Raw genomic sequence first — 25,507 nt, 5'->3', positions numbered from 1 at the left:
AGTGCTAAAAAAATGGAGGAACGTCCCAGTATTTGATAGACAGGAATGCCCTGTAGCAAGACTTGCAGTTCACAAGGGGACCGTTTTAACCTAGTCAGTTTCCACGACCCTGTGTGCACGTGCTAAGTCACTTCAGTCGCGTCCGACTCTTTGCAACCCTATGGACTGTAGCCCACCAGGCTCCTCTGCCCATGGGGTTCTCTAGGCAAGAATACTGGAGTGGGTTGCCATGCTTTCCTCCAGGGGCCCCAGTTGGTTTCAAAAATGTCGACACAGAAAAACAGATGGAAGACAGAGAGAAGAGATGTGAGAGCTGATGCAGTAACACGGAAGGGCATAACTGTCGAAGGTTCTACAGAGGGCATTTATAAAATATTTAGCAATGTCACTTCCTTTGCAGATGAGGTAAATTACCTAGGATTCAAAAATAAAAGCAAAAGAATCTGGCAACAGTTAAGAAATCTCCAAAGTTCTAAGGGAAGTTTAAACCAATCATGCTCAAGGTTAGATGAATAAATTTTAAGTCATTCTACAAAAAAATCCCTCATTATTTTTTATTTTGCCATACCAGGATACATTAAGAGTAACTGAGAGTCCAGAAGAGAGTAGGTTATTATGGAAAGCATTTCCCTTGGCCCTTAAAATCACTGGGTTTGGGTTATTCACTGAGGAGTTCTACTATAATCAAGTTTTCCATAAGAAGAGAAGTTTTAGCCACTGAAATCTAAGAGATATTTTTCAGTGGTACCCTGTAGAAAAGGAAAAAGAAAACACCTTTTTGTGTTTGCAAAATGATTAGCCTGAAATGAACAATACTACCTCCAAAAACAAGAGAAAAGGCTGACTAGTTCAAGTCAGAAAGCCAGGGAAGCGGTTTCCAAGGCCCTTTTATTTGGGGACAGTCCCCTTTATAACACACGACTTCACTATGTGTCAGACAATCAGATCAGTTCCTAAAAATTAGAGGGGGGGAAAAAAAAGGAAAAAAGAAACAGATGCATTTTACATATATATTAAACATAAATTAAAAGAATTTATAAAAGGGTCACGTTTCTTACAGAGTAAATGCAGAGTGTATTTTGAATGCACCTCCAGGTTTAAGTTGTTTAAGTTGTTTGTGTTTAGCTTTCCGATAATAAATAAATAACATGGACTGTTAAGTCTTGGATCCACCAGTGCCACCGCAGGGCTCTGAGTCATTACTGGCTCGTCTTCCCTTGTCGCTCCTGTGTGCAGCGTTGGCTTGGACCAGTTTCACCGGCCCATCAAAGTACTGGCTATCTTTGCGGGGTGGCATCCGCTCATTAATCCGGTCGAGACCTCGGGCTTCTTCAAAACTTCGGATCCTGTGCTGAAGCGAAAACCCTCTGATGGCTACAGGAAAACAGGAAAGGGAGGAGCTCCATTAGGTATCTTTTAAGTTTCTTAGCATACAGCAACCTCCTAGAGGAAAATATAGAAGGGTGATCGTGGAGCACATATCTGGTGAAGGCAATGAACAATATTTGATTTCAATTAGCCTGGTCTGAAGCTATTGTTTCCTTAAGGCCCAAAGGGCCACTGAAACTGTGAAAGTAATTTTCATAGTTCAGTGCATCACAGCAGAAGTGGACCTGACAAAAAGCCCCCAATATCTTTCAAAGAGTCTCTTTTGGGCCAGAAACGTGCTCAGAGAGAGGAAAGAAGGCAACCCTAGAATAAGAGAACAAGTTAAGCAGACTATTACTCTAACACAAACATCACACTGACCACACAAAAAAGTAACAAAAGAGCTAATCCATTTGTTTAGGATAGCTTTTTTTTTTTTAATCTTGCAAAACCAGGAGCTGAACATAAGTTAAAAGCCATCTAAAAAAATAGTTTCTAGGTATTTTCTTTCTGTCTGCACTTCTGTATCACCAAGGAAAGGCATTCCCAGTGTGAACCACCTTATCTAACAGAACTATTAAATTTATAACATAAGTTTATCAATTGTGATGCTTTTCAGCCTCAGATTCATAGATAATTTGTTACTTAAAATTTGTATAATTTAGCTTGGCTGACTGAGGGCAACCTCAGCAACAAATCAGACTGCATTCCTATCTGCTCTTGCCTCCACTTTTGATATGCTTCAGAATCATTAGATAAAGAGGTTGATGGTTTGAATTTACAATAATTAAATGGATACCTCATAGCTATGGAGGGGCTATCAGCATGCACCATCTGAACACCCCATGACTGATGGCTTAAACTTCAGCCACTGCATTAAAACTGAGAGAGCCCAGAAAGGACTTTGGCTGTGGAGAGGGTCATTTGAGTTAATATTACACAAATGAAGGACACAAAGGAAATACTTTGTGAGCATAGCTAGAGTTATCTTTTCCTTTTCTCAGTGTTAACAGTTCTGGTGATGCAACAATAAAAGATGTCTAACATTGACAGAGCTTTTTTAAGAACTAACAGACAGACACATGATCACATCTATCGTAGGAACACGGCCATACCTTCCCGGGCCTCTACCGCTTCTACTGTGGCTGTAAGAGGCAGGAGCAGTGGCATGCAAAAAGGAAGACAGAGAAAGAGTGAGTAAACCAACAGCACGGCTGCCAGCAGACATCCCGGGCCCGACCTTCGAGCCTATTCCCATCCGTAGTAACAGTGAACTAGTCAGAGAAGCGAGAGGCTTATTGCGAAAAACTAAACTAGGGGTGGGGCTGGGGGAACACGAGGTGGGGAGAGTTACTAAGGTTCTTCACACTGCAAGTGGCACGAGAACATTTTAGCTAATGGCATCCATGGCTAAGACAGTCAAGCTGACTCGGAGAAACGAAATGCTGCTTTCCTCATTTTAAATAGCCAGCTGCTAATTTATGCCTTGAAATTCATGTATCAAAATAATGACATGTCCAGTCAAATCACCTGATATTTCAACCGTTCTTTAGTTTGTGATAGTTCAGATGGTACTAAATGAGCTGCTGCTGCATCCTATTAAAAAAAGTTATTTAAAACTATGAATGATTTCAAGCCACTTGTATAAGGTCTAGCTGTCCTTTAAAATTACTTAATAAAAAAGAGTGGCTTTTGCCACAGGAACTATCCTCCAGTTAAAATAAATAATATATATATATTTTTAAAAGAGTGGCTTTTGAATAACAGACTGGCATTTGGAAGGAAAGAAAAAAATGGAATATAAGTGAGAGGTTATTTCTTTTCCAAGGGGTGAATTACTAAGCTGGGAAAGGCATAAAGCTATCCAATTTCAAATACAGATTCATGTACCATCTGGAATTAGAGAAACAGCAGAGGCTGACATATCCAACTGACATGGCTTCCATTCTCCATGTGAGAGAGCAGGCCAGTTACTAACAAGGCCCTCTTCTTTAGTGATGGAAAAGGAAGCTATTTAAAAATTAGTACTAACAGGTAAACTTTCCTGCATTTGTTTTTTAAGACAATAAAAGCAGTACTACAGTAAGTCCCCTACATATAAGCCTTCAGGTTGAAGAAGGTTCAAGTTCTTCAAGTTGAAGAACATGTGTTCTCACGTTCAGTCATGTAAGTTAGTTTAGTGAAATTGCAGCTTGTCTTCCATTGATTGATGACCATCCTTCAGTTCTACCATCTCTCACCTCCTCCAGTCAGTAACTCTTCTTGCCTGTTCACTCCATGCCAGCCCCTATATGCCAGCTGTTTACTGTACTTTTCAAGGTACTGTACTGAGATGAAAAATGTTTCCTTTGTTTCTGTGTTTGTTTTTTATGTATTATGTGAAATTAGTTGGGTACCTAGGCTACCTCTGTTGAACTTACAAACAAACTGGACATATGAACATGCTCTTGGAATGAAACTTATTCTTATGTAGGGGACTTACTGCGTATGAAAATGTTACAGGTTGTAGTGAGAAAACATCTTATTAGGAAAATCCTGTCAGCTCCCCCAAAACTAATTTTTTAAAAGAAGGCAGGGAAGAATAATGAACAGTAACAGTTTGCTGTTCCCAAAGCTTTGTATAATCAATCATAGAGGAAAAACTGGAAGAAGTGAAAATTAACTTCTGAAAGAAATGTGAAAAATGGCAACTTGGAATCAACTTATCAAGTGAGTGTTTACATTTGTCAACCATATATTGGCATGTGTTAAAGCAATGTCACATCCTCCCAAATCACCTCACAGAGAACAAACTCTCAGAAGGAAAGGACAGTGCCTTCAGACAGCATACTATAACAGCAACTGTTAGGAAGTGAGAGAACAAAGCTTTACCTAAAATTGTATACAGTGTTGGTTTAATTAGACTTTAAAAGCTATGTTTGCGGTAAAATGTGTACTAATATCGCATTATTTTGGGTCCTCCTAGAATTGCTTTTTGCATTAGGTATTAAGATATTAGCCTGCATGAGGGATATTCTTTATAAGTAAGAGTCATATAAAACTGAAACTGTTTTTTTCCCCCCCGTACTGAAATACTTTTTTTATTGAATGAGATTTCTTTGCTGAAATATAATTCATATACCATAAAATTCACTTGTTTAAAGTATACAGTTCAATGATTTTCATATATTTAGAGTTGTGCAACCATTACCACAATCTATGGTTAGAACATTTTCATCACTCTCCCCCCGCCCCCCCCCTCCAAAAAACGATCTCCCTCCCTCATTCCTTCACCTAACCTTACAATCAACCACTTATCTACTTTCCGTCTCTACAGATTTGGCTGTTCTAGACATTTTGCATAAATGAAATCACATACTATGTGGTGTTAGTGATTGGCTTCTTTCACACAGCAAAATGTTTTCAAGGTTCATTCATGCTGAGGATTGTATCAGTATTTCATCCTTTTTATGGCTGAATAGTATAGTTCATTGTATGGATATACCACATTTTGTTTGTCTATTCATTAGGTGATAGACATTTGTGTTGTTTCTGTTTATTGGCTATTACAAAGCATGCTGCTATGAACATTTGTGTACAAGTTTTTGTGTGGCCATATCTTCATTTCTCTGGGTATGTAACTAGGAACAGAACTTCTGGGTCATATGATTAACTGTATGTTCAATCATCAAAGAAATTGCCTGATTGGTTTTCAAAGAGCTGCTCCATTTTACATCCCTACCAACAGTGTATGAGAATCATAATTCCTCTCCATTCTCACCAACACTTGTTATTGTCTGTCTTTTTGATCACAACTATCCAGTAGGTCTTTAATTAAAGTGGTGTCTCATTGTGGTTAATGTCTAATGATGTGGAATACCTTTTTACATGCTTATTGGTCATCTGTATCCCTTCTTTGGAAAAATGTCTATTCATTTTTACCCATTTTTAATTGGGTAATTTGTCTTATTGTTATTCAGTTACAAGAGTTCTTTACAGTTTCTAGATACTAGTCTCCTATCAGATATATGCTTTGTAAAGATGGGGTTGACCAAAAAGTTCCTTTGGGTTTTTCTGCAAGATGTTATGAAAACACCCAAAGGAACTTTTTGTTCAACTCAGTATTTTCATCCATGCTGTGGGCTGTCTTTTCACTTTCTTGATGGTTCCATTTGTAGTACAAAACTTTAAAACTTTCAGTGGAGTGCCATTTATAACTGACCTGTTTTTCTTTTCCTTTTTTTAATCTTATGGTCTTTCCTCTTTATTTTGGCTACTTGGAAGCCTGGAATTACATGTGTGATTATTGGATTTCACTGGTTTGTTTTCCTTTGTGCTCCAATTTCTCAGCATATTTATTTCCCTTCACCATGTTGGATGTATACTGTAACTTACTCAAATCCCCCTTGGAATAAGGTGGAGTATAAATGAATGTAGGCTATAAGGTCATATGGGTTGGGACCTTGTTCATTGAAGGCTGTCCAAGTAAAGTTCTATGAACAATAAAAGGTCTTTTCAGCTAATGCTCATTTGTCACTGAACCTGTGGAACTGAGATTCTGATGGAAAAATGACAAAATTAACTCAGTTCTTGCAAATCAATGATAGAATAAGAGGCTCTAAAAAGTCTGCTGCAACTTTAGTTATGTTCTGACACATTCCTGAGCTTTCTATCAATTTTCAAATATCAATGCAGCTGCTAAGTCGCTTACTCTGTGGTACCCCATACATGGCAGCCCACCAGGCTCCTCTGTCCCTGGGATTCTCCAGGCAAGAATACTGGAGTGGGTTGTATCAATAACAATCTTATATTGATTAAAACATTCATATTCAAGTCAGGAACGAAGAGAAACTGCATATATTGGGGACTGAGAACAAAAGGTAGACTAAGGGTTATAAACAAATCTCCAAACAACACATCTATAAAATTCTGCTACTTATCCCAGATTTGCCGATTTACTTTTTCAAATCAAGATCTAGAAAAATTTGGCTTGGATTAAAACAACTTTGTAGATCAGCAAATTTTTGAATCATTTCAAGCAAGGATGTATAGGATGTTCCTTTTTTTCTTTACCCATGTTACTTCCTATTAACTCTAAAATGCCTTGTCAGAGTTGCTCTCAGAATATCTCACATGGCTAACAATGAAGTAATGATGGAAAAGTATTTTGCTTACAAGAAACTGTGCATTTGACAGGAAAAATTCAATTGGAAACAATATTCTTCCTATGAAACTACAGAAGCTAAGAAAATTAATTATATACTTCTAAAGAGGAAATATTCATTCTTCCTCATAAATAAACTAATATTTCAGTATTTTATTTGAAAGAGAAAAGAGGAAACCAATCCTATAAAAAGTATGGGGAAACAAGGCTGTTCCTAAGAATCAATAGCCTTGGAATATTCACAAAACACAAAGAATTCATATAAGAGGTATTCCTATAGGAGAAGAGGAAAAAAGAAAAACTGAAGTAGAAACAATTAAAAAAAAAAAAAGGGCAAAAAAGCAGTGAACTCTAAGTTGTTAATGCTTCAACTCCAGTTTTCAAGCCTAGAATTTAGTCATCTAGTGATCTGATCTCATGTCTCTTCCCCCTGCTTGACCAGATCTGTTTATACTGACAAACATCAATCTTTTCATTCCTGGGTTCTATCAGGCCCTCTCCTTAGGAAGTCAGCACCCATATGATTTTCAGAACTGACATTATGGTTGAAGAGGAAACCATATCTTGCAGGATATGGTTTGCAGGCAAAGAGGCAAACTCCTTCTCTGACTGAGGAACTTTAACCTCCACTCCCCATCAAATTAAGATATAAAATGCACACAAGTGAGGCACATGCTATGCACAGATATGAAGTGCACTGCTTAATACATCTTTATATATATGCACACACTTGTGTAACTATCACCCCAATAGTGATAAAGAACATGACTCCTACTCCAAAGGTCCCCTGTGCCCTTTCTGGGTCCATATTCTCCCACCAGAGGAGCCATTTTGACTTCTTTTACTACTTATGAGTCTGCCAGTTGTTGTTGTTTTTAAAGCAGAAAAATAATTTATTCCAGAAGAGAGCAGAAGTAAATTCATCCTGAAAATATATTTAGGCATAATTCTGGTGGGACAGATCTTCCTTCTGAGTATGTTCTTCTATTGGCGGCCCCACCATCCTGTAACAGTTCTTAAAGCTTTCGCTGATGCTCATGTAGTGAGTAGGCAGAAGCAGCCTTCAGATCCACAGGTTTCACAGAGACAGTCATGTATTTTTCTTAGAAAAACAGTACTTTTTATTTTTTCATTTTATTATTTTTTAATTGTATTTTTTTCTAGAACAGCACTTCCTTTTTTTTCTTTCATTATTTAATATTTTTAGGCTCTTCCCCTAGTCCCCCCAAGAACAGCACTTTCTGTCTCAGTTCAGTTCAGTTCACTCAGTTGTGTCCGACTCTTTGCGACCCCATGGACTGGAGCACTCCAGGCTTCCCTGTCCATCACCAACTCCTGGAGCTTGCTCAAACTCATGTCCATTGGGTCAGTGATGCCATCCAACCATCTCATCCTCTGTCATCCCCTTCTCCTCCTGCCTTCAATCTTTCCCAGCATCAGTGTCTTTCTATCTCAGCAGAGTACACAAACATTTTTATGGAGTTTGTACAGTTTACATTAGGTAGGTATACAATTCATCAAAAGGTGAAAAAAGGTGACAGGGAAAATAGTACTGCATTGTAGAGTAAGACGTTCCAATGTGCTGTGAATATTTAAGGCAGTGGATGGCCAAAGTAGGCGCATCAAGGAAGGTGGTCAGGGTACTGAGGTGATTTTATATCTCTTCATGACTAAAGACAACAGCTAAGTGACCCGGTCACCAACAAGGGGATGATAACTCCCTAGTTGGGACCCTCAGGGATGAACCAGGGCTCCAGGAAGCTGACGAAGCCCCAGGAACACGTTCCTCACGATGAAAGCATCATGAGGCTGTGCACACCGTGGCTGTGGCCAGAGCTGCCAGTCCCTGCCCCAACCCTCACTTTGGTCCCACCCAGAAGTGTTCATCTGCCTGCTCCTGAACATCATACAAATCAAATAGTCTGTGCTCTTTTGTATCTAGTGTATTTAGTTAAACATGGTATCTATGAGATTCAACCATATATTCATAGTGCTATTTTTTGTATATATTCATGATGTTACCTTTATTGCTGAGTAATACTCCACTGTATAAATATTAAGTGGACTATTTTTTGCATGTATTCATAATGTTTTTGCATAGATTCATAATGTTATTTTTATTGCCTGGTTATAGGGTAGACACATGTTTTGATTTACTGCCCAGCAATTTTCTGAAGTGGTTGAACCAATCTGCAAATGCACTGGCAATATATCTTGTTCTCCACAAACTCACCAACACTTGAGACTGTCACACTTTTAAATTTTAGCCATTCTAGAGGATGTGTAGTGGTATCTCACCATGGTTTTATATCCATTTTTAAGCATCAAATTTTCATATGCTTTTTGGCCATTTTGATACTCTCTTTTGTGAAGTACTGTTAAAATTTTTTGATCATTAAAAAAAATTAGCTGTTTGTATTTTTCTTATGGAGTTGCAGTTCTTTATAGACTCTGAATGTAAGTTCTTTGTTAGACATATGTACTACAAAAATATCCCAGTTTACAGTTTGTCTTTTCCCTTTTTTAGTCATGAATTTCTGTGAATAGACATTCTTAATCTTAATGAAACTCATTAATTTTTTTTTCTTTTAATTTTAGTGCTTTTTGTGTCATATTTAAAATTTTATCTTCCTCAGTGCTTACTTTGCATGTTTTTTTCTGGGAAGTTTATTTTTTTTATCTTTTACACTTAAATTATAATTCATTTTGATTTAGTTTTTACATATGGTGAGAAGAAGCAATCCATTTTCTCCCCTCCAGAGATGGATATTCAATTGCTTCAGTGCCATTAATTTGAAAGAAGCCTTAATTTCCAATTTGACACTGAATGCTGGATAACAAGAGCACACATTCCATGAAAGAAGTATTGCTCATACTCACCTGTCTCAATAGTCTGCTTTCCTCCTGAGAGGACACCCAAAGGCAGTGTCCCTGTAGGAGTCAGGCCCTTGAGAGTTAGCACGCTCTCACTCTCTTCCCTGCAAAAGAAGATCAAAGCCCCAGGTTAATGCCAGGCAGGGTGTCTACCACTCAGTATCTACAAAGATACTTGAAAGAAGACAAGAAAAGATGCACAAAGATGGAGGACAGGTACTCCTTCTTCTGCTTCTTCCCTGACCCCCAAAAGGGATGTTTTCTGTAAACATTCCAACTTTAAGCAATTAGCCAGGCCCTGCTTTTCAATTAGAGCCACTTAATAGTCAGGTGCTGATCTAATGTTTTCCATATATTACCCTATTTAATCCTCCAAATAACCTTAAAAGGCAGATCCTGCTATTATCTTTTACAGGCCAAGAAAATGAGGCACAAGATCACATGGCTGAGAAGATATAGGGCCAGGATGTGAACAGAGGCCACTGAGCTCCAGAATCCACATTAAATCACTAACATTCACTGCACTGTATCTAAGCTCACACCAAATAAATGTTTGCCAGAATTATTTCTAGTCACTTTAACATGTAGGACTGATTCAATCTGCATTCAACCCAAAGACCCACAGTTTTGATACCACACTCCAATTCTAAAACTACCGATCTGAAATCAACTTCTAAATCACTCTCAAAACATTTTTATTGCACACCATAATGACAAGGCTTTTCCTTACCGAAGAATTGAAAAGACCCGTGCCATCTTCCCAATAGCTCTGATTTTATTCTTGATGATCTCCTTGCGAACTGTAGTGCCTCCTTAGAGAATACAAACAATATGTGAGTTAAAGGAATACGCTAACAGGTTTAAAAAAATGCAGGATGAAGTGCCTTTCTAAGTTAAAGAAATGGTTTTAAACAAAGAAATCAAGGCCAAAGTTTGTCTAAACAAACAAAAAACCCAGGAAGTTTTAAGGAGCAGGAGAAAAAAATAAAGATGAAGTAAAAAAATGGAGGGGTCACAAAAAGGACAGAGTGAGCGGATTTATGAAGGTAGGAACTTACTGGTGCTTCTGAAAGGTAGAACACAGTGAAGAAGGAAATACATACAAACAAAGGCAGTTGCTACTACAGCAAAAATCTCTCTTGAGAATGCTGTGGGCCACCTTACGATGCAGGGCTTGGTCGGCCAAATGGCAAGGGATGACTTAAGCAGTTGTCTTCTACATGGAAACACAGCACATAGCTGGCTCTCCTGAACTGAGCAGGAGCTGCTTTCATCCTGTCATCCTCACTCACACACTGGTGAGTTATTTCCAACCACAGACAGCTGTGCAGTACAAATGAGGATGACGGGTAAGGTATTTAATAAAACATCAAAAAAGTTAACAGAAGACTTTGTGGCCTTTTCTCATACCAGATTTAGGAAACAGCTCACACACCAGAAGTCAATGTCCAGGCATGCATCAGGTGGCTGCATTCAAAAGTCAGAAACTAAGAAACGTGGCCTCTCCTTCCTCACCCACCCAGCTCTCAAAATCCTGCAGGATCACACAGCAGGGGCCAGAGAAAACGTAAACATTAAAACAGAAAGGGAGGATGGAGGGCCTGTCTGAAATTATTCAACTATAACTAAAAAAGTCTAATTAATAGACTGTGATGAGACAGACAGCGAGTATTAAGCTCGTAGCACATTCTGTTCAGATACCTTTCTGAAAGCTTGAAATGTAGTGATCTTCAGGGAGAAGAGACACCAAGAAACAAGGAGATGGAAATAGAAATATGGGAAGAGAAATTTAAGTTTGCATGGAAGAGAGAGAAAAAAAAAATCAAAGTGAAATGCAATGAGAGAAGCAGGCTATTATCTTTATCAGCTCAGAAGAGACATCCTTGGTATCATGATAGAATATTAAATTACAGACTTTTTGCATGGAGTCTTCAAAGTTTTAAATGAATTCACATCTCTTATTTTCCAACATATTCTATCCCCACAGATCATGAAGATAAAATCAGACAAGGAAAAAAGATATTATTTGTGTAACAAATAATGCTGAAAACAATGAACAAAGGACAGAATGAACAGCAGGTGCATCTCTAAATGGAGCATCATGTTTTTGTATGATGGACACAATTATCTTCTCACCTCCTTCTGGAGATAGTATAGTTTTTCCATGTTTAAATTTTATATCTTTAGAATCTCAAGTTCATCCATTTAGGCTGTTTTTTGCTGTTGTCTCAGAGACTCTACAGAGAAGTCCCATAATCCTTGGTGTTTGCTCATCGTTAAGAATGACGGACTGGAAAGCTTTCTGAACTGGTTGGTGGTTGACTGCTGTCTTGCAGCTTTCTGTACACAGTGATCGGGGTGCGTCTTTTTTTAGGGAATTTTCTGTATCAGTACTGAAAACGAGGGCACATGTGCCTGTGTGTGTGTTAGCTGTTCAGCTATGTCCGAGTCTTGGTGACCCAATGGACTGTGGCCCGCCAGGTGCCTCTGTCCATGGGATATCCCAGGCAAGAATACTGGAGTGGATATAGCTATTTCCCTCTCCAGGGGAATCTTTCTGACCCAGAGATTGAATCCGGCTCTCCTGCATTGCAGGCAGATTCTTTGAACCACCAAGGAAGCCCACTGAGAATGCGTGCGATCACTTAATTTACCCATTTTTGGCAAAGTTATCGATGCCCTCAACTGTATCCCTGTCCAGAAATTCTTTGGTTTACTTTTTTGGATATTAGCCTCTGGTCTTGGGAGAAAAGACAGCTAGGGCTTTAACTGCCTTTCAATTATCTCTTACCTGCTCTACTTATTTTAGCTAGGGGCCATCTCTCTCTTCTCAATAGGCCCCAGTTCTAGCAACTGGTACAGTCTAGCAATTCCTCTGCTTTTTGAGGATTCTGTGCTGAACTCAGCATTCTCCATTACTAAGCCAGGCTTCAGCTTTCTTGAATCAGCCAAGTTAGTAATACTAATTCGTTTGTTTCCTGGCTTCCAAAATTCCTACAAAAATCTCTACATTTTTGTAGGCTTATAACTTTGGTAAAAAAAAACTCTATTGTGAAGTACGATAAACATATAGAAAAGTACACAAAACAAAGACAGACTCAGTGCTTTTTACTAAAACACAAATGGCCAAATAACCAGCCAGGACAATAAATAGAGCCTTGTCAGCACCACAGATTTACCCCTACTTGGGCCCCTCCTAATAATTAAGAGTCCCCCTCTTCCCAAAGAAAACTGTTCTCTTGACTTCTATTGGAATCACTTTCTTGCTCTTTCTTTATAGTTTTACCATTTAAGCATGTATTCACAAGCACTAGTTTTAATTTTATTTTTAATGTATGTCGTTGGAACAATCAAATAATGCATTTTTGTGTCTGGCTTCTCTTGTTCAACATTATGTTTTTAAGATTCATCCATGTTTCCTCTGTTCCTGTAGTTCACTGTCATTATTGTATACAATTCCACTATAAGAATATGTCACAATCTATTTATCCTTTTCACTGTCAGTGGTCATTTGGGTTGATTCCAATTTTTGGCTAATTCGGCTGCTATGAATATTCTGGTGTATTTCTCTCAGCTGCACATATTTCTGCTAAGTACACTCCTAGAGTTAGACTGCTCAGATATAAGGTATGCATATGTTCAACTCTGGATAATGGTTTGGCATTATCTACTAAAGTGGATGTACCAATTTATACTTAGTATATGAGCATTCCTGTTGCTATATGTTCTGGTCAACATTTGGTGTTATTCATGTTTAACTTTAGCAACTTTGGTAGGTATGCAGAATCACCCATTGTGGTTTTAATCTGCACTTTCAAAATGACTACTGTGGCTGAACAGCTTTTCCTATTTTTATTGGCCATTTGGATATCCTCTATTATGAAGTGCTCATTCAAGTCTCAGCTCATTGATCTGTAGTTTTTTATATACTCTGCAAGTGAACTGTTTGTTGGTTGTGTAGCAAATACCCTCCCCCATTCTGTAGCTTGTCTTTTTTTTTTTAAACATTTATTTATCTGGCTGCTCCAAAGGTCTTATTTGTGCTTTCTATCTTCACTGAAGTATGTGGGATCCTTATTTGTGGCATGTGAACTCCTTAGTTGCAGCATATGGGATCAAGTTCCCTGACCAGGGACAGAAGCTGGGCCCCCAGGCACTGGGAGTGCAGAGTCCTAGAGCCACTGGACCACCAGGGAAGTCCCTGTAGCTGTCTTTACACACTTGCTGCTGCTGCTGCTAAGTCGCTTCAGTCGTGTCCGACTCTGTGCGACCCCATAGATGGGAGCCTACCAGGCTTCCCCATCCCTGGGATTCTCCAGGCAAGAACACTGGAGTGGGTTGCCATTTCCTTCTCCAATGCAGGAAAGTGAAAAGTGAATGTGAAGTCGCTCAGTTGTGTCCGACTCTTAGTGACCTCATGGACTGCAGCCTACCAGGCTCCTCCATCCATGGGATTTTCCAGGCAAGAGTACTGGAGTGGGGTGCCATTGCCTTCTCCGGTTTACACACTTAGTCTTCTGATAAACACAAGTTCTAATTTTTAATGCAGTCCAATAATTTCCTATATTGCTAGTGTTTTTTGAGTATTGTTTAAGAAATTTTCCTCTACTTCAAGGTCATGAATGCATTCTATGTAATACATATTAGAAGTTTATTGTTTTGCCTATCATATTTGAATGTGTTAGTCCATCTGGGAATTTATTCTTGGGTTTAGAATACAATAGAGGTTAGTTAGGTTTAATTTTTTTCTCAAACCATACCAATACCATCGTTTTCCTATTACTCTACAGAGATACCTCTAGTGTAAATCAAGTGTCTGTATATACATGGATCTGTTTCTGGATTCTCTGTTTTGTTTCACTGCTCCTCTGTCCTTGAGCTAATAATTCCAGTTACTTTCTTCTTTGATTTAGATATTTCCGTATGAATTTCAGAAACTACCCTTAGAAGTTCCATATAAATTTTAGGGTCAAATTGTTAATATTTGACTTTGTATTGAATCTGCAGATCAATCTGAGAATAACATACCTTTATAACATTGAGTCTTCCAATAATCTATGGAGATGGTATTTCTTTCTATTTATTTAGATGTCCTTTAATTTCTCTAATAATGGTTTAGTTTGTTGCTTAGAGGTATTACACATCATTTGTTAGATTTATTGCTAGGAATGATATTGTCAATGGTATCTTTTTAAAAAGTTCATTTTGTTTCTTGCTGGCAAATAGAAATACAGTGATTTTTGCTTCCTGACTTTGTATCCAGCAGCTCTACTACATGTTTATTGATTCTAATAAATAATCTATAAACTTTTAAATTGCCTCTATATACAATCATATAAATAACAATCTATAAATCTATAAATCACGATCTATAAATAACGATCATTTTGTTTCTTCCTCCTCAATCTTTATACCTTGTATTTCTTTCTATTGCCTTAGTGTACTGGCTATGACTTCTAATAAGATATTATAAAGAGGTTTTGATAGCTGGCATCCTTGTCTATTCCCAACCACTAAGGAAAGCTTTCAATATTTCACATATGATATTTGTTATAGGTTTTCACAGATACATTTGTCAGATTAAAAAACTCCTTTCTAAACCTAGTTTAAGAGATCTATTGTAAATGAAGGATGAATCTTATCCAATGCCATTTCTACACCTGGAGAGGTAATGATTTTTCTCCATTTTTTCCCTTAATGCAGTGAATTACATTAATTGATTGATTAAAAAAATTTTTTTTGGCCATGCCTGCAGCATTCAGGATCTTAGTTTTCCAACCAGGGATCAAACTTGTGCTTCCCGCATTGTGAGCATGGAGTCTTAACCACTCAACTGCCAGAGAAGTCCCTGTTGATTGATTTTTTCATATATGTATTTTTTACTTTTCAATAGTTTTAGATGTATAGAAATGTTAAGATAGCATAGATAATTTTCATATATCCTCTCCTAGTTTCCACTATCACTAATATCTTACATTAGTATACCCTGAATGAATTTTGAATGCTAAATCTTCAAACATGTTATTTGAGTAAGTTACATTTTTCTAGACATCTATTTTGTCTAAGTTTTAAATTTTACTGGTATAAACTTATTCTTGTTGTTTTCTTAATGTCTATAGGATTGGTAATGAATGTTGTCTTCTTCTTCAGTTCTGTCATCAGTTATGTTTGTCTTTTTTACCAGGGATTTGTCAATTTGAATGAAATGAGTACATTCTGGTTTTACTGCTCCTCTATCCTATATTTTATTTATTTAGTTAGTTTTTGAGGGGTGCACTGCATAGCTTGTGGCATCTTACTTTCCCGACCAGGGATTGAACCCAGGCCCTCAGCAGTGAAAGCACAGAGTTCTAACCACTGGACCATCAGGAAATTCCCTATACTGTATTTCATTTTGTTTTCTTATGCTTTTCTTAACTTCTTTATTTCATTCCACCTGCTCCCTTTAGGTTTAATGCGCTATCCCCTTTTTCTCTTAACTTCTTGAGACAGATTTTGATTTTTCACCTTTCTTCTTTTCCAACATATGCATTTGAGGCTATAAGTTTTCCTCTAAGTATGATGTTAGATGCATCTGTCAAGCATTATTGTTTATTTTTGTTCAATTTAAATCATTCTGTATTTAAGCACTCATTTTACAAAATGTGATATAAAGGTCAACTAAATTTATAATTTAATTTGTTCATGTAAATTGCCTTCAAAATACACTGCAGCTCATATGTGTATAAAACTTTACATGCATTTTGGAAGGAATCACACAGAAACAGTTGCTTTTTCAACAAAGTTAGTCAGTTTCACATCCCTTTTGGTCAGTCTCCCACAGATATGTGAGGGGAGAAGCACATGGACCTTGTACACATTGAACCATTCTAGGTAATGATTCATCTTCTCTGCTTGTAGGTAACTTGAGACATAAAACCAGATGCCTGATTAAAATTTCTGAAAGAGAACTCCTTGTTGATGGCATCTCTCTCACTTAATTCTGATCATCCAGCTGCTTTAAGGTCAAGTATAACTCAGTTCCTCTCGTCTGGTGTCACCCAGCGAACATCTGCTAAAGTTCTGGTTCCAATGCCAGACCCACACCTGTCTGGTGCACTGCCTGCCCTCAAGTTTCAATGTGCACTGCTTTTCATTTTCTGTTCAAATTATTTTCAAATTTTAATTGTGATTTATTATTTGACCACTGGATTATTAAGTATATTTTAAAATCTCCTAAAATATGGTGGTATTCTAGTTATCTTTTTGTATTGGTTTATATCATATCTGTCGGAGAAGGCAATGGCACCCCACTCCAGTACTCGTCTGGAAAATCCTGTGGATGGAGGAGCCTAGTGGGCTGCAGTCCATGGGGTCACTAAGAGTCGGACACGACTGAGCGACTTCGCTTTCACTTTTTATGAATTGGAGAAGGAAATGGCAACCCGCTCCAGTGTTCTTGCCTGGAGAACCCCAGGGACGGGGGAGCCCACTGGGCTGCTGTCTATGGGGTCGCACAGTCGGACACAACTGAAGTGACTTAGCAGCAGCATATCTTTTCTGCATATAGTCAGAATATAGTCATTGTGATTTTAATGCTTTGACACATGAAACTTGCTCCTAACCCAGAACATTTCTTGTAAAGGTCAAGTTTTGTAAGTATTCATGTGTGTTTGAAAACAAAGTATAGTCGGTATGTTAGGTGCTTTCTCTTTCTATGTCGAGTGTTGTTGTTCTGTCACTAAGTTGTGTCCAACTCTTTGCGACCCCATGAACTACAGCACACCAGGCCTCCCTGTCCTTCACTAGCTCCCAGAGTTTGTTCAAATTCATCTCCACTGAGTCAGTAGGTCAAGTTTATTATTTGCATTCTAATTTTCTACAACGTTCTTAGTTTTGTTTGTCTGCTTATTCTGCCAACCCCTGAAAAATATTTGTTAAATTCTCTCACTATCACTGTGGACATTTCTATTTCTTATTGTACTTTGGTTAATCTTTGCTTTATATATTATGAAGCCATTTTACTAATTCACATAAACAAAAATTTTTCATCTTTTTGTTTTAGAGTTTATTTCATGTAATTTTTCAGTATTTATTTTTATTTATTTATTTGGCTGTGCTGAGTCTTAGTTGCAGCACACGGGATCAATGATCTTTTTTACAGCATGAGAACTCTTAACTGTAGCATGTGAGACCGAGTTCCCTGGCCAGGGATCAAACCCAGGCACCCTGCACTAGAAGCACGGAGTCTTAGCCACTGGACTACTAGGGAAGTCCCTATTTCATGTAATATTAATCTATCTACAACAGCTTTTCTTTGGTTAGTAGTAATATAATATTATTCTTTTACTTTCTTTTCTTTACTTCTTTTATAAAAGTAGTAATATATTCTTTTACTTTCAAATTTTCTGTGTCTTTATGCTTTATCTCTCTTATGAAACATCATAGTGTTTTTTTCTTTTGTTTAATCTTACCTGACTATCTTTCATCTATTTACATGTAATGAAGTTGCTGGCATATTTATCATCATTTATTTACCCTATTTGCCGTAGTGTTATAAGTACCTTCCCTCCTTTCTTGCCATCTAGACTATTTTTTTATTATAGTCATTTCTTTCCCCATAATTTAAAGATTACACACTTAAAAAAAAACTCTCTCTTCTTGAAAATTACTCTGCATATTACACAATGCATCTCTTACTTATCAAAATATAATGTTAACAGGTACTTCCCCCCACCTTCCCCAGATAATATAAAGTCCTCACACATTTTAACTCTATCCCACTGCCAACTACTATTGTCATATATTTTAATTTTCATTTAAATTCACTAAAACATTATTATTTAATAAGGTCTATGTTCATTTTATTTACCTACATATTGTCTACTATTCTCGTTATTTCTTCCTGACTCTCCAAGCTTCCATCTGGTATTTCCCTTCTGTTCAAGTAATATTCTTTAGAATTCCATTTAGTGTGGGTCTCCTGGTATTTCTTTCAGTATAGCTTTTACAGGGAGGAATACCTGAAAAGTGCTTATTTCTTCATTTTTAAAGGATATTTCTGCTAGGTATAGAATTCTAGGTGTACCAATTATCATCTTTCAGTGCTTTGAATATGTTAGTCCATGGTTTCCTCCTTCCATTGTTTCCATTTATATTGTCAGTTTAACTGTTCTCTTTCGAAAGTAATCTTTTTTTTTAGCCTGGTCCAGTTAAGATTTTTTTCCTTGTCTTTCATCTGAAGCACTTTTACTGTGATGTACTTAGATATTATTTTCTTTGTATTTATTCTGCTTTGGTTTTGGGGACTTCTTAAATCTGCAGCTTAACTAATCAGTGTTAAAAAACTTTTATCCTTTATCTCTTCAAATACTGGTTGTGCCCCATCCTCTCTCTCTCTTCTCTAGGACTGATTCCAAACACACAGTTGATACCTGTTCACTGTGTCTTCCACGTCTCTCATACTTTTTCTGAGTATTTTATTCTTTCTCTCTGTGATGTATTCTAGGTTGTTCCTTCTGACCTATATTCTAGTTCATTTATTCTGTTTAGCTTTATTGAGTCTTCTATTAATTCATCTGTTAAGTTTTTTTATTTTTCATTCTTAGAATTTTCTTTTGGTGCTTTATCAGCTCTGCTACATTCCATTTTTATAATTCACAGTTCTCTGCCAAAATTTTTAATTTAGTCTTTTACATTCTTGAACATAGTTAGCATTGTTTAATTTTTTAGCATAGTTGTTTTAAAGCTTGGTCTGATAACATCTGAAGAACTTAGGGGTCTGTTTTTATTTCTCACTCTTTCTGCTCATTTTCGTTTGTATTGTTATGTCTTCTCATGTATCTACTTATTTTTGGTTGTGAGCCATGTATTATATTTGAAAAACTGCAGCAGTTTAAGGTCCTAATAATGCTATCTTAGTCTGAAAAGGTTTGCTTTTGCCAGATGCTTGGGGACTACCTTATTTAAATTTCAGAGACTGAAATGATTGAGGATAGTCCCTTTCAGGGAAGTATACTTCTAGTTCACCCTTACTCTTACATAGGTAGAAGCTTTAGGGGCCCAAAACCAATGAGCAGAAGCTTACCCACACTCTATCCATTTTTGACAAGTCATGAACTCCCAACTTTCTTAGCTTCTATCAAGAGGGCTGGTCAATCTCTTAGCCCCCTCTTTTGAAATTCATGAATGTGTTTAGGAGAAAATTAGTCCCAAATGTGACCAAATGTCTTACTTCTCTGGAAGTATGCTTTTCCCCAGATCTCTATTTGGTAATTCTTTTTCACTTTCTTAGCTTTCTGAATGCCTCTGAAGCAACTTTTTAAAATATTTTGTCTAGCTTTTCTACTTGTCTTAAGAGTCAGGCTTGGTTTGAACTGTCTGGCATTATTAAAGCAAAAATCCTTAGCTTTTATATCATTTGGATAAAACCAAAATTGTAGTTTTAGTGTGGTTTCAGGAAGGAATGGATTTAGAAGTATGCTCAATTCACCAGTTTACCCTAAAAGGTTATTTCTTCATGTCCCTTCAGAAAAAAAATTTTTTAAAGCCTGTATCAGTTTATAGCCACATGCCTTGTTAAAAAAAAAGGAAATGAGAAGATTCTATACATTTACTTTTGTACTTAATATCTAACACACTTTCCATATCAGCACCCATAGCTCTACTTCGTTTTTTCACTTTTTAATGGCTGTACTTCATACCATCAATCTAACTCCACAAATGTTTACCTACTATGCTCACTTACCTACTCTACTTGGTTTTGAGGTGATAAGGGTAAGCAAAAACTAATTTTGTCCTCATCACTCAAGTCCCTGTTGAGTGACTTGTAATAATACACATATATTAACAGTATAAATAAATGCAAAATTGTAACTCTATCAAATGCTAAGAAGTTAGCACCATTGATATGAGAACATGTGAAGAGTGTGTTGGGTCTAGTCTGGGAGATCAGAAATACCTTCCATGACAAAGTGGCAATAAGTTGAATAGGAACTAACTAGAAGAGAAGTGGGAAGGAAAGGAGACTTACCGCAAGGAAATAATCTAACTCCATGTTGAGAATCTACCATATGGATATATCATAATTGACTTACCCAGCTCTCCACTGAGGGATACTGTGATGTTTGAATCTTTTGCTACTATATATGATACTTTGATAAATATTATCATATATAATTTTTGGTATAATTTAGGAATCTTATTCTTATAATAATCAAGGATACATACAAGAGAGTTCACAATAATTTCCACTTAGATTAAAATACAAAATTTACTAAATCTATTTCTTACATATTTCATCCTTTCCTAACTTGAATTCTTTGTTTTAATTTTCACTTGGCTGTACTATTTTCACAAGAACTGGTTCCCTGCAATGATCTCCTATCCCATTCGTAAAGGTAAACATAGTTATGCTCCATCTGCTCTGCACCTTCAACGTGGAATTTGAAGCATAAGTATGTGCAGGACTTTCGTCTGTATTCTCAAAGTAAGCTGGGCTTTCTTCACAACAAGGACACTTCATCCTAACAGTTGAGTGAATCACCTTAGTATGAGCTTGGAGAGAATGAGGCAGAGGTTTATGCTAAGGTGCCACCATCTTTTCAGAATCTCTTGTGTTCTCAGGTGAGTTAGGATCTATCTTTAAAATCAAACCTCCCACAAATTACTAGGGGAAAAAAAAACAACTTGGCTACATAAACAAAATATAACTATATAAAAATCTCTCAGGCTAATAAGAAAAACAAACAAGCACATAACAGTACAAAAGTGGGGAAAATGCATGAATTGACAACTCACAAAAAAGAAATAAAAGAGGTCAATAAGCACAAGAAAAAATGCTCATTAGTCATCATAAAAATAAAATTTTAAATTAAAAAAACACCAGACTATAAAAATTAAAATAAGTGGTATTTAAGAGAGCACTGTGAACTATGTGTTGCACATGCAAAATGTAAGCTGTTACAGCCCTTCCAGGTTATCTGTGTCTAAATTAAAATTGTAAGTACTAATTGACACAGATTTTCAATTCCTAGAAATCTATCCTATGGAAATAACCAAGAAAGTATTATTTTTCATTTCCTAATAGTGCTTTTCTTTCTTTCATACCACATGTCAACATTTGACTTTGTTTGTTTTTCCCACCACGAGAATACAAGCTTATCGAGAGCAAGGACCTATACAGTTCTTGGCGCATATAAGGCATATAATAAATGTTGATTGTTGGACAGAATATGCAAGGATTTATCTATAAAAATTTTCAAAACTGAAGTTTTAAAAGAAAAAAGTTGGAAAAAATTCAAAATCCATCAGCAGAGGATTGGTTATAACAAAGAATAATCAACATGGACAACTATGTAGCCACTGAAAACTAGCCTACAAAAATACCAGTAAATGTATGTGATGCTATCTCATGACTTTATTTTTGTTAATAAGAAAAAAAGAGGAGAAAAAAGATGCTAATAACAGTATTTATATCACGATGTTAACAGTGGGTATCTATGAGATGGCAGGATTACTGGTGACTTTTTCCCCTTATTTATGGCTTCCTGTATTTTTCTAATTTTTCTACAACAAACATAATTATTTTTTAATAAGGCAAAGAAAATTCTCCAAAACAAACTAAAACCCAAACCAAAAGTTCTTCATTTCTAGTTCAGAGAAGGAAAAGGCAAGTTTACCTTCAAGTTCATCATCGGAAATCAATTCATCATCAGAGCATATGTTGAGAATGTTAACCAGCATCTCTGTAACTAGATGATAAGACAAAATAGTCCAAAATTTGTATAATTAATAAGGCACTTTCTCTAAAAGGATGTGGATATATAAATAAACATATATATATTAAATAAACACAGATAAAAATGATTGATTGTTTTGCTATTCAGAGTAGCTTAAGGAGCAGCATTAAATGCAGACCTTCAAGTTTATACAGATTTGGGAGAGATTACTTGTTCCAGTTAAAGTACAGAGTCTTTGAAGATTCTAAAGCTTAACAACTTGATTTCATTTTAGACTGCTGCCAGAACCTTTTCTACACTGATAGGAGAATATTTCCTCCCATTTTGCAAAGAAAGTAAGCCACCAGGCCTATGTACGACAGGCTTATATATTTGCATAGCTCATCTGCTCGGCTCAGTCACTCTTGTCCGACTCTTTATGACCCCATGGACTGTAGCCCTCCAAATGCCTCTGTCCATGGAATTTTCCAGGTAGGAATACTGGAGCGGGTTGCCATTTCCTTCTCCAGGGATCTTCCTGACCCAGGGATCAAACCTACATCTCCTGCATTGGCAGGAGGATTCTTAACCACTGTGCCACCTGAGAAGCTTATTTGTACAGATGCACAAATAGAATTCTAAGGATAAATCTTCCCATTTAAATCTCTTTATCACTGAAGGAAAGGTTATTTTACCGTTACTTATGTTATTCTAACATCTTAATCATACAAGGACAGCTATTTTAAATTGATACTTAGAATAAGAAAATCATCATCAACTAGAATTATAATTTAAAATCCAATTAAGCGCCACTTAAAAGTCTTTGTAGAGAACAGTGAAAACAGAAAACCCTTCTGATAACTTTAAGAAAAACACTTCTGAACCATCAGGGAATGCAGGCAAGTAGGAAGGTGTCACTAGTTAGGATAACTGGTGGTCCCTCTGTCTTAGTTCTCTTACCTTTTTCCCCGACAAAAGGCAAAGACCACGTGAAAACATCCATAAAGTTTGGAAGCCAGTAGGGGTGTGGAGAACAGTTAAACTGCCTGATATTCATGACGTTGTTTTCATATTTTAACACAGCAGCTAAAACAGAAAAAGAAGAGAAATATCTGGCACAGAGGAACAGGACATGGTAACTGGTATACTGGATACAGCTGTGTACCTACTACCCAGATTTCAGGAACTGACTTTCCATTTATAAATTTAGGACACAGGGAAAATCTTACAGCATGTTGTACACAGTTCATTCTTTTAAGAATTATCCCAAGGAACAAAGTTACCTGAAGAGCTCATATAATAAAAGTACAAAAGAAACTTCAGCTCTGAGACGTCAAAGGTCTTGCATGGTAACTATCTATAGAAATCTCAGATTCCACATGAGAAAAATTTCACCATGATTCCCCTTTGTAGGCCAAATGGTTACAATTACAACTTTCCTTTGAGGGCAAACACTTCTCATCAAATGAACACAGCCTGTTTTCCTAGTCATTAGCCAGGGCCAAAGATTTTATAAACTCTCTAGGAGTTTATAACAGCAGTTATTAATTCATAGTAGGGAATACAGATAGATGGTAAACTTGGAACAATTTAACAAGGTTCAAAGTAGATTAAATCACTTCTCATACAATATGTGAATAAAAAATTGCCCATCTCTCCTATACACAGTCAGTATATTGCTCACACTTTAAATGTTTAATATTAACCGGTTCATATACATATATTGCACACACACACACTTTGGTACCAAACTGATTTTCTTTATACTTAAAATTTTTTAAAAATCCAATCCCTTAGTTTGCATCACCAGCAAAGCAATGTGGTTTGCTTTATTCTCTTAAATTATTCTTACTATGATCATAAATAGACTAGGGTACAATAGTTCTCTGGAAATGACAGGTATAAGTCATCTCCTGATTCCTGTCTCTTTGCTTATTATAGATAGCCTAGTATTCTCAAATTTTTAAGTCACTGAATATTTAAAATGTTTACCATAGATTATTAAATAAATATATGAAAACAGGATTTTCAGCTTTTAAGAAGCTTCTAATACTGGTACAATGTACATGTCCCATTATTTTCATGTGTATGTATTTTATTTAAGTTAGATGAGTATATAAATATTCAACAATTCCCTCAATCTACACAAGAAAAAGAGATGGAAGGTGGACACAAAAATAGAAATAGAGATCTTTAAAAATCATGACTTAAAGGTCTTTCACGTAACCAGTAGAACTATTGATAAAAAATGTCTGCTCATACCAATAAGTTTAAAGAATATGCAAGAAAGAAAAGCAACAGAAAAAGATGGAAAGGGGGACAGAGTCATCTTCTTCAAGAGGAATAATTAAGCATCACTAGAGATTATTTTAGATGCCACATTTTCTTCCTCCCCCATCCCCTCTAAAAGGTTAAGAAATGACCAAGGAAAACAAGACCGTTGCAAGGTAAAGGATAAGTCAAGGCTGACAAAAAACTCAGATTCAACTGTGACTCTAAAATAGTTTACTAATGGAATGATCAAAACAAGACCAGATTAGAATGAGGCAAAGAACAAGCTGGCAGTTAGTTAAGCTAGTAAAGTGATTGCTGATTTAGATGACATGTTTTAGCTTAGCACACTGATAAATCCACCAGACAATCAATAGACACTTTAATAGCAAGGTTAATAAAGGGAGTAAGAAGGCAAAGTCTTCATCACAGATAGGGGGGTGAGGGACAGACTGTCCTTGAGGAAGTCTGACAACATGAGTGGCACATACCATTCATAAGGGAGGAAACAAAAACAAAAACTAAGTTTCTATTAGGAAAAGGGAAATAAAGAATGGACTTAGGGAGAAGCGGAGTATTGAAGGATAGCCAAGACTCAGAAAAGAATGATGAGAAGGAAAGCAAAAATATAAGACTGGAAGAGAATTTAAGTCAAAGAAATGCCTTTTAAAAATGGACAGCATGTCACTAAGGACATCCAGAGATAACTGATCCAAATCAGATTGAAATGAGATGTGCCATTTCATAGTTGACTTCGAAATAGAGGAAATAAGTATACCATGGACCTCTTTTACACTTCTCTCCCCAACTGCATATACAAGATATGACTATAAAGTAATGAGACTTAAGAAACCATCAACGACAAACACACCAGACCTTATATATCAGATGAGTGTGGTCCTTTGATGTAATCACACCAGGCACAATAACAGTAGGATGTTACAGCAGTGTAGCAATTTATAGTCTGACCAATGCTTTTAATATTCATTTTGATTATTCCAACTTATCTTCAACAAGCCTATGTGACAGTTATTTAAGATCAACTGAGGCTCAGAGAAGTTAAGTATCTTGTTAATTGTGAATTTAAAAGTGAAGCAGGACTAGACGAGGATTTTTGCCTCCTAGCTCTCAGTGTTCTTATCAGTGTACCTTG

The 25,507-nt window shown here is 36.6% G+C and overlaps 1 protein-coding gene across 6 annotated transcripts in view; it reads right to left on the bottom strand.

Annotated features, from left to right (window-relative positions):
- Window positions 1–848: 848 nt before the first annotated feature.
- The window catches only part of PPP3CC (protein phosphatase 3 catalytic subunit gamma), an 80,752-nt gene continuing 56,093 nt past the window's right edge, over window positions 849–25,507 (bottom strand). Inside the window, exons 9-15 of one of the 6 annotated variants that reach the window (XM_025279180.3) lie at window positions 23,044–23,169; window positions 22,045–22,116; window positions 11,087–11,113; window positions 10,116–10,197; window positions 9,392–9,489; window positions 2,484–2,513; window positions 849–1,374 (exon numbers count right to left, since the gene is read on the bottom strand). In XM_025279180.3, the coding sequence (XP_025134965.1) occupies window positions 1,157–1,374; window positions 2,484–2,513; window positions 9,392–9,489; window positions 10,116–10,197; window positions 11,087–11,113; window positions 22,045–22,116; window positions 23,044–23,169 (653 nt within the window). In that variant the 3' untranslated portion in view covers window positions 849–1,156. The other 5 variants (XM_044940121.2, XM_025279182.3, XM_025279181.3 and 2 more) reach the window with 5 other exon arrangements.

The sequence above is a fragment of the Bubalus bubalis genome, chromosome 3 (genome assembly GCF_019923935.1).
Source record: "Bubalus bubalis isolate 160015118507 breed Murrah chromosome 3, NDDB_SH_1, whole genome shotgun sequence".
NCBI lineage: Eukaryota > Metazoa > Chordata > Mammalia > Artiodactyla > Bovidae > Bubalus > Bubalus bubalis.
The sequence above is the reverse complement of the archived record's forward strand: the minus strand, read 5'-3'. Positions and strand labels throughout refer to the sequence as shown.